This window comes from Chelonus insularis, unplaced genomic scaffold (genome assembly GCF_013357705.1).
Source record: "Chelonus insularis isolate UGA/USDA-ARS -01 unplaced genomic scaffold, ASM1335770v1 contig_404_pilon, whole genome shotgun sequence".
Classification (NCBI taxonomy): Eukaryota; Metazoa; Arthropoda; class Insecta; order Hymenoptera; family Braconidae; genus Chelonus; species Chelonus insularis.
In genome coordinates this window covers 764,515-775,245 of record NW_023276561.1, presented here as the reverse complement: position 1 = coordinate 775,245, position 10,731 = coordinate 764,515, and the positions used below count along the sequence as shown (strand labels likewise).

Here is a 10,731-nt window from a genome sequence, read left to right as displayed (position 1 = left end):
GTTAATGATAAATTTCCCTTTTTTCACGGGTGTTTTAATTCAGGAAATAATTAAAATCACATTAAAAATGGTTATTATCTAGTAAAATTATTTGAGATTGAATATATTTTTTTAAATAATTGACTCGTAATTGTATAACAACTTGTACTTGAAGGTGAGTATTAATGAAGAAATGTGAAAATAGATAGAAATAAGGTAAGAAAAAAATCAGCAAAATATTTTTTAAGATATTTTTTTTATTCTCCATTTATTGTCCACTTTGTATTAATAGCAACATACAACATGTGGAACAGTTTGAATATTTACAATTAAAATTTATTTGGTTTTTTTTTACCATTGAACGTATAAAAATATGACAGTATGTGTAACACGGTTATATACAAAGTGTACATATAAGTAACAACATCCTTTATCATTTTAATTCTTGTATCGTAATTTTTTCCTTTGTATGATAATTCACGTGTTAACTAAATATGAATATAAATATCATTTATGAATATGTGAATTAAGAATCGTGAAAGAGTCTCATGTTTTAAGCGCACAATGTTGCATATTGGCTTTACTTTGAGTATCACGAGATTTTTTTTTTAATATTAAATCACTTGAATTTGTAACCAAATGCTCTACCTTGTTACTTATTGACACTTCAGCAATAACAATAACAAAGTTAATAAACGTAACACTAATAATTATATGTACAATAAAAATAAATGTAAATAATAGTCTCTCATTTTTTGCATATTTTTTTTGAATTAAAAGTAATCTTCTATGATTGTTACTAGTACATTACTTCATATACTGTCGCTTTCTTGTCACCAGAGCCAGTAACAATGTATTTATCATCAGCAGAAATGTCACAGCTCAATACTGATGATGACTCTTTCGACTGAAAAAAGAAAAAAATAGTTTTTTTTTAATATTTATATTTTTATCATTATGTAAATAATTATTCTGTGATATTTAAATTATTTTGCAACTATAATTATTAGTATTGGAATGTATGTCACGTAGTCAATAAAACAATTTTATCTAATCACTAAATGTCAAATTATCATTTAAAATTTAATTGAATGAGTATTATTTTATTTATATTATGAAATGATATTATCACATTAAATAGTTTGGGTTTACACTTTTTATATGTATATGAACAATCGCGAAGTGGATTGAAATACATGCATGTAAACATGAACTCAAGGACGTCGTTGTACAAGGAGAACCGAGAGCTTTTCATGCTGACCTCTTGACCATCAAAATCAAATGTCCAATAAATAATGTGTATACACATTCTAGTGTATGAATAAATGCAAAATGTGTAATGATAAGATAGTAAAATATTCAGAGTTAACATTTCATAATAGCAGAGGATGTTTACGCTATTTTGGCATTGATGTAAAAATTTTCAATTTTATTTTTAAAATTCATATTAATTCCAAGACCTCTGCTGATTGAATAGTAAAAAAGAATTATCTCAAGGCTTGTTAAAATAATTGCAAGGTTGATTTTACATTGGCAAGGTAGAAAGAAATATATTCCTAAGGCTGACTGCCAAAAAATAAGACTTGAAGATAAAAAACTTACTTGGAATATCGAGGCACCGTAGGGTGTGCGCCAAGCATTGAGTAGATTGTCTTTGCCAGTTGAAACGAACCATTTTCCACAGGATGCGAATCTCAATGATAGCACACAGGATTCATGAAGATGTAATTGATACTTGTCGGGCTTGGTGGCATGTAATACTTCGACATTAGAGTTCTCCATGCCTACTGCAAGCCATTCACCAGTTGGACAATAGCCAAGAGAGAAGATTTGTGATGTAAAATCATGTTGTTGGAGTTGTCTGCCTTCCCTCAAATCCCAAGACCTGACAGTATTGTCAAGGCCGCCAGTCCAGAGTTTAGATCCATCAGCAGAGATGTCAATGCACGACGCACCATCAGTATGTCCTTGGAACTGCCTCACTAGTGTTTGATTTTGGAGATCCCAGACAGCGATGTGACCATCACTGCAGCAACTGAAGCAAACTTTGGAGTCTGGTGAGATAGCCAAAGCATAACAGGCGGGTGCCGCGGATGTGAGCTCTGCTTTGATTCTTGGAGTTGGACTCGCGAGATCCCAGATACTAAGTTGACTTGCTTCACCGCCAACAATAAGTGTTCTACCATCTGGTAGTAACTTCACTGATCTAATGTAGTTGTCGCGTTGGAGACAGTCGAGTTGTGAAACTGGTTTAGCACTTCCAGCTGCCCCTTGACCAATGTCCCAGACTTTGACGCAACCCTTGCCACCTGTGTACACATACTTAGTAGGATTGGAGATTGTCACAGCACATACGACCTCGCCATGAGTAAGTGTATTTATCTGACGCGCGTGTCTTGGTATTCCTGGTCCGATAAGCGCATCAGGTGGAAATGGCACGGGTTGCATTTGCCCTTCACTTGGCACATGAAAGCTGTAGGCTCTGTAATTATCGAGAATTTTTTTTTTTACATTTCTGAATTTTTAAAATTTTTTTTTAAAGAAAAAACATGCAAATATGTAAGATATGAGAAAATATATACGGGTAAAAGGAATTTCTTTAACTTATCATTGCAATTACTTTTTATAACTATCCGTTTCTGAATAATATTAGCAAATTAACAAAAGAAATTTTCTTTTAAAACGCTCACTTCTACATTTATTTTCAAAAGACTGTATCTTGAATAAATTTATCACTACTCGTAATTTTCGAAAGATTAGAAGCATAATTTTATCAATGCTACGAATTTATATTTTTCTTGAAGCAATATATTGAGCAGGGTAACTGTTTGAAGGTAAACTTAAACAAGAAACTTCTGATAAATATACTAACGGTTTACCACCAGGCACTCCGATAGTGCCTGCGGGTGCCCTCATGGCATTATGAGGATCATACAGTTGTTGAAGTGAAGGCGGTCCCCGAGGTGCCGCATATCCATTGTATCCCATCATGTCGACATGAGGTGGAGGCAGATGATGTGGTGGAGGTCCCGGAGGATAGTGAGGTGGATATGCGCCTACTACTCCCGGGGGTGGTGGACCTTGTAGAAGTTTACTAGAAGTTGTAGCTTTCACTCCACTAGCTGAGGTCGGTGTCATTGGCTTGGAAATTGGCGTAGTTGGTTTCTCACGTTCTTCCATCTTCTTAGCTGATGGTGTACTAGCGTTACTACTGGTTCCACTTCGTGGTGAATGGGGTGGAACATCTTTCTTCACTTGAACGTTTGAGTTTAGAGAGGAAACTTTGTCTAAACCATTTTCACGTGGAGATGAGGTTCCATTTACGGCTGGGCTTGTTGGCCCTTCACTTGCATCATCAACAACCAAGTCTTGATCACTCTTTTCACCATCACTCTGTATTCAAAACCCAATTTGTATTATGTTTAATCTTAAACTAGTTAAACAGTAGTTGTTATCAAATAAATAAGTTTGTTAAAAATAATCAGATAAATTTTATCAATAAAAAAAATTATTTCAAATAATTACAGAATATTTTTAAAAACATGAATAAATAATAAAAATTAATTTATTTATTTTTAATTATACTTAAATTTTTGAAACAATTTATAAAATGATGTTACATTAAAAAAAAAAATTTAATTAATTAAGTAAATGAAAATAATGAAACTTACATGTCCAATATCTTTATCTTCTTTCTTCATTTTTTTAATATGCATAGGATGATCATGATGATTTTGTGAATGATGACTGTGATGTGAATCTTGTGGTGTTCGAGGCCTACTATATTTATCACCAGGGGATATTGAACTTCGCTGTAATCAAATAAGAAAAAAATAAATAAAAATGATAATCTATATCAATAAACGATTCTATTTGGTAAGCATTGAAAGACATGAAATAAAACGTAAACGTATTGAAAAGATAAAGTGGAGTAGTATTACAATAAATTTTATGTCGAGTATTTTTCATGAATTTATCTAGGTCACGAGACAAGAAATAGTCGATACACCGATTATCTCGTTAAAATTTTTGTCGATTTTCTTACGAATTGATTGAGGCCACGAGACTAACAATGTATGTTAAAATATTCAAACGAATAAGACAATAAATTTTTGTTAAATTTGGCATTGAGTGTTTTCTATGAATTCGTTAAAAATCAATAGCAAAAAAATCCTTCGAATCAAACCATCGGTTACGAGATTAAAATTCTTGTGTTGGAAGTTTTCTACGAATTTAACAAAACTCTAAAGCACTTCGAAGCAGTTATAAACGATTAAGACAGTAAATCAATCTCAATGGATACTATTGCTCTAGAATTATTACTTCTTAATGCTAGCAAAAAAGAAATCTGATTGATGGTGTATATTTTATATTACGAAAAAATTCCTAATAGAAAGTAATGGCATTAATTTTAATCTGAAAAATTAAACATAAATACAAAATGACAATACTGATTTAAAGAGAAATAATATGATTGTAATCATATAATGCTGTTGGATTAAATAAGTTAATAAGGATCACATTATCCTGAATGATACAATAGAAATTAAAATCGTCAATGGATAGATATGAAGGTAATACGACTAAAAACACAATTGATCAAACGGTTCATTCATTTATTAACATAATGAAAACGTAATTCATTATACCAACGTTTTATTAAATTCCAACAACAGTGAATAGCGAGTATAGCAAATTATTTCTGATACCGGCGTTCAACTTTGTCGTGGATTTTCCATTAGTTAATTCCATACTCGAGGACATTATTATTAAAATACAATTTCCATAGGTAATTTCGAGATTGAATAATGAAGTTATGCAAGTGTAAAATCGACGATCGCTTTGATGTATTAATTATCGGGATCGACTTCCTTTTATAGGTATCTCAATTCAGAAACTGCCTGCAAATGCCGTTGATTACCAATTGAAATTTACATTGCGCGAAAGCCAAGAGAAACATGATTGTATATGTGATATACTTATATTAAGAGTGAGTGAGACAGATTATTATTGCATATTTAACACTTTCATATGGATATATTATTTAAAATTCACACTAACCTATTATAGAACTCTAACTCATACTTGTATCATGTTTACACAAGAGATTGCCTATAAATGCTAGTTATTATGATTAATTAAAATGTTACGTATCGACATCAATTAATAGATTATTTTTAATTCTAAAGGTATTTCAGATATTAATTAAATACTGCTCCATTTCCAACTAAAGTCTATCTTGTTTATGTTAAAAAATATAATTAATACTGTCGGTTTATTGCATAATTATTTACTAATTGAATAAGTCGAATTAAATGAACGAAATTTTAATTAATTTATTACAGAATATATACATTAATTAATGAATAAAAAAAATTCAATATTTAGTTTGATTTTATTTATTTATTATTTATGTTTAAATGAGTCATCGTAAGGTCAATGTCCCAATTTTGCTTACATTTTTATTATTGCTTAATAAACTGCATCATTCAAGTAAAAAAAAAAATTTTGTTTATCAATATTTATAAAAACGTATATCTTTATAATACTGATAATCATTTAATTATTTAGCTGATAAAAAAATGTTTATACAAAAAATTACATCTTTTATTTAAATAATAAAGTTGATGTTGAAATATTTAATATGATTAATTTAATAAATATCAATATATCTATTGAATAATTATCTATAGCTAAATAGAGTTGAAATTTTATTTATAGTATTTTTTTTTTTTTAATAAAGAAGCAAGCAAAAATTAAGACATTAAAATTCTTTTTTAAAATGCATTTTTTTGGTCGCAAATGAAAACCTATGTACCAAACACAAATTTGTGCTTCAATGATAAGAAAAAAAAAAACAAAAACTTTAGTATTTTATTCTTAGCAATTTTGTTAGTACAATTTTCAAGTGTAAATCGCTGAATCATTGCATTAAAGAATCGTAATTATAACACAACGCAAAAAAAAACCTAAACAATCAAATTAATTATCGTGTAAATATTAGAGAGAAAAATGTTTTTAAATTAAAATGATATGAAAAAAAATGAAAAAGAGACCAAGATATGTATAGAAAAAGAGAGAGAAAAAATGGGGATGATAGTGATTACAGGCTGCACGATGACGAGGTGGAGAAAAATAAGGTATGAAGAGAATAAAAGAGCATGCGATGCGAATTGCAGGGGAGAAAAAGACAAAAGCGTGCCGAGATATAGAGGAGAAGCGGCAAAGAAGTATAAGAGAGTACTGCACCCCGAGGACTCAGTAGAGTAGAGTGAAGAGGCTGTGCTAGCAGTGCAGTGTATTTGTAAGAGAGGATAAAATAGAATGGTAAAAGAATGAGAGGGCGTCGATGGGCGGTTCCGCGGTTCTACAATGATTACAGGCTTCGCAAACCTATAATACTCATCCTCGCCTTCTTTGCTTCGCTCTTGGCTATTCTCTCACTACCCTTTCTTCTTTTTTTTTTTCTCTTATTCGTCTTCTGCAACCTTCTCAAACGCTTCCTACACCATTTATATTCTCCTCATCGCGTTATTCTCTCTTTTCTTTGTCTTACAACCACGAAAAACGTAAATCGTGTGCCGAGTTCCGTGAGCTCCGGCACGTGACGTTTGTATGCGATCATACGTCACGGCTCTCCATTTATTCTTTCTCATTTTTTTCTTGGCTAGACAACTCATGTTAGGGGTTTACCAACGAGCATATCAGAAATTGAAAGCATCTATAGCTCTTTTCTCGCAATCTCATGATATCTTTCACAGTCATTCAGTATGATAGATTTTCCCACAGAATATAGACTTTTCTTTATTGATATATGATACCGATTTTATGAAGTGAAAATTGTAGATATTTATTATCTGACTATTTACAAAGTGTTTCTTTTATATTAATCATAAAAAAAAAGCCAATTCAAAGCTGAACAATAAATTAATTCGCAATCGAAATGATAAATGATTTTCACGATTTTTATTAATTTTATTATAAATCGTTATTGATAATGGAAAATAAAAAAAAATTCCAAAAATGTTGGTACTTACATGTCGTTCCTCTGTCGAACTCAACCCTGCAACAAACCAAAATAACCACGAATTTAGAATATTTATTTTATTTATTTTCGTAATAAATGTTGTATTGTATCAGTTAAAAAAAAAAATTTCAATAATATTTTTTCTTTCTATTTTCAAAAATGCTATGTATTTTTTTTTTGTTATTTTTCTTTTTTATTCCCCACTGAACAACACGATTGCAATATGGCGGAGTTATACAGCGTGTGTATGCGTCAGTGGCGGTGAGAATACCAATAACGATGCTGTACACGCGCGTCAGAGTCTGTATAAATGATCTTCATGCATATTTATGCCTGCGATTTTCACAAAACCACCCGTTATTTCTTTCTCCCTTGAATCCATTCTCTATCTCTCACTAGGGTGTTCGCCAACATAACACATTGGCAAACACGTTTCAAAAGAGGATATCGCTTTGAAAATTTCCACCTGAACGTGCTCTCACTCTTTTCTATCTTTTTCCTCTTTCTCCCTCTCTTTACTACATATTTTTTTTGCCCCATCCACTGCCCCTACCATTGGCCCCTGATCGATCCAACTACTCGACTAACCCCTTGCTCCCGGGCACCATACATTCGCATGTGAGATCAAACAGGATGAGGCTTGAGAGGTGAATGGGACGAAAAAAAGTACGCGCCAGAGCAATAAGGGTAAAAAAAAGTATTTTGCACATAGCGTTGTCGCTGCACCTGGCTACGATTAATTGGCGATGCTCTCCACTCAGCCATTTTAAATAAAAGGGTTTCAACTAAGGGAGGAATTTTAATAGAACGACAGAGATGCAATGTGAAAAGGGGAATAAAAAAAACTGTATTAAATAATCGTACAATTATCGTGTAATTTGATTTTTATCATGAATATATATATATATATATATATGTATAAATATGTGTGCACTCTCTGATTTAAACTATTTCTCATTAATTCAATTTTTTTTCTGAGACTCAAGATGTAATTAAAGTGATTAAAAAACAGTCTCGAAAGATACCGAACCTTTTACACAAGTTTATCTGCATATGTAATTAAGCTTTAGACATTAAATGATTGTATAAATTATTTTAATTGTAAAATTATGACATTGCGATTGAATAAGGAGAAACTTGAATTAAATTAATCCATATGCAAGTTTTAGATATTTCGATGCAATAATTTATATTGTGAATAAAAATAATGGTTTAATTAATTAATTTAATTTCAAGTATTTTTAATTATTGATAATTAAATTATTTTCGTGTATTAAATGGATTAAGAAAAATGTTAATGTTCAAATAATTTATTCGATTCTAAAGGATACCAATTTACTTTAATTATTATTTTTAAAACCAAAATATATTGGAGAATTAATTGTTGCTTCACTGATCCCTTATTTCTTATGAGGATTATTTTTTGAACAAAAAGTCTCTATGGTTTAAACCTCAATTTAAATGAATACACGAAGAAAAAAAAAGAATGATGTTGATTCAAGTATATATATTACAAACCTCCATTGCTTTTCAGATCATCTGGCTGGCCACGATGGATTTCCGGCTTGCCAAGCATAGAAAGTGGATGTGTCGAATTAGTACCAGCTGTTGTAGCTACACCAGGAGTAAGTCCAAGACCCAGAAGTGCGGCTGAAGCAGAAGTAGGAACTTGAAGTCCACCAGCAGGTCCAAGTCCTGGTAGACCAGGTAATCCAGGATGTGGACCTATTGCTGCACCTGGTGGTAATTGTTGTGCATGCATTTGCTGAAGCAGTCTTGGTATGTCAGGTCTCTGTTGCTGCAATGCCAAATAATTCATTATTATGCTGACAAGTAATTACTTTAAGTCATTTCATTTTATTTATAATGAAAATGAAAACAATGTCATCAAGATTTGTAATTAAATAAAATGATGATACTGAATAAAACAGTTATTTTAATTAAGAATTTGCTAACAATGAGACTGATATTTAACTCCAATGCTTGAGTTGTTTTATTTAACGGTGATCTTTTGTATGAAAAGAAATTTTGAGTCAAAATTACTGTTTTACTTTAATAAAAGTGAAGTGTCATTCTTAACATTTAATTCAGATTAATTTTTACTGTTCTTTTTTTTTTGTAATTTTTGCAGAGCTATCACATTGTTCAAATGAAATTGGAAAACTTTGCAAATGTACGTGAAATGTGAGCTATCACTTTTGATACAGGTTTGTTCAATACTTTAATAATTTTTCAACAACTCTTATAGGATATAGCAGACTTGCGAGGAAATGAAGTTATTATCGAGTCATAGCTAAATACGAAACCATTACTGGATGATAATTTCATGTCAGTCCCAATGATAGGTCTGTTGTATATTCCTATCATGGAAATTCCCTTCCATTTCTCCATGTTTGCTATGGTAAGTTGGTAATTTTTGTTTTCAATTCATCATTATTGAAAAAAAAAAGATATCAATTATTAAAAATCTCTTGAAGTAAAAAAAGTGAAACTGATTAAAAATATATGATCTTTTGACAACGCTTTCAGTCATGTGTATATATGACTGTAAATGATGGCAATATCAATGACTCTAATCGTTATTGAAAAGACTATAAGCACACTTGAATAGACCCGTATACATACGAGGGATCGGTACAGACTAATAAGGATCTGACATTTGGTGGGTCGGAGTTTCTCTCTAGAGAGGGTGGTCCGATTAAACGCAACAGCGTGTTTCATCGATGTCTCGCACGTGTGCACTGAGGGACAATTTGCACTTGGATCGTGGCAACCGCAGCACCGAGTAGGATATCGTAACGCATTTGAGCCACCCTTCAGAGTCATACTATGATGTGTATGGGTAGTCGTGCTTGATAAACATACACGACGACAGTGTCAGGCAACACCCTTAGGCGACACTCACGCACATTCCCATCATCCGCATTTACGATTCAACAAAGAACGAGGGGTTAAGGTACGGATATTACTGAACCGAGACCTAGGGGGGTAGTTGTCCCTAGGAGACCCGATAAACTCGTTACGGGCGCGAATCCAGCTTATCGGGGATTTCACTTAGGCATTTAGGCTTCCTGCCCTAAAGAAACGAGGGGTCTCTTCATCCCCAACATTCAACAACCCTCGTATATATACTCAATGGACTCATGAGGGTGAAAACACCCCCCAACTACTATGCCTGTAGTGCACCGATTGTGATAGTTATTTTCGTGATACACTGAGGGTTGGTGGCCACACCGGAAGCCGAGCAACCCTCGTTGATCTCCATGGGGGATGTTTCTCTCACCAGGACAATAATGTCCGCAAGAAGGGGACCAGAAAATGCTCGTGAACGCATGTGTACAGAATATAAACTCCCTCAGCAGATTCTGTAATTCGTTCAGGCATTAACTTCTGGCAAGGATTGGTAGTCCATTAAGCCTATTGCCCTACTCTACGACGACCAAATTAATTTCCGTGTAACTCGCACACATACACTTGACCATAAATTGATGTGTGTATATGTGTTTAAGTAATTTAAAGGCGTGCAGAATATTTTATTTTCTTTTGTGATAAAAAAAAATCTGGATTTATACGTCGAGGAGTTAAGCCTTCAATATAATCAACAAATTACAATTACAAAAAAAAATTTATCCCCGTTAGTTTATTCTGTTCTTTAAATATTTATCAAGTGTATAGAAAAATTTGGATGAAAACACGATTTAATTTATTGTGTATACCACACTTTA

The 10,731-nt window shown here is 32.2% G+C and overlaps 1 protein-coding gene across 1 annotated transcript in view; it reads right to left on the bottom strand.

Moving 5' to 3' along the window:
• Positions 1–631: 631 nt before the first annotated feature.
• LOC118069012 (protein groucho-like) overlaps positions 632–10,731 on the bottom strand; it is a 32,579-nt gene continuing 22,479 nt past the window's right edge. The window contains exons 6-11 of the mRNA XM_035086820.1: positions 8,525–8,804; positions 7,017–7,042; positions 3,651–3,791; positions 2,852–3,372; positions 1,582–2,461; positions 632–886 (exon numbers count right to left, since the gene is read on the bottom strand). Coding sequence (XP_034942711.1) covers positions 779–886; positions 1,582–2,461; positions 2,852–3,372; positions 3,651–3,791; positions 7,017–7,042; positions 8,525–8,804 — 1,956 coding nt within the window. The 3' untranslated portion in view covers positions 632–778. The remainder of the gene's footprint in view (positions 887–1,581; positions 2,462–2,851; positions 3,373–3,650; positions 3,792–7,016; positions 7,043–8,524; positions 8,805–10,731) is intronic.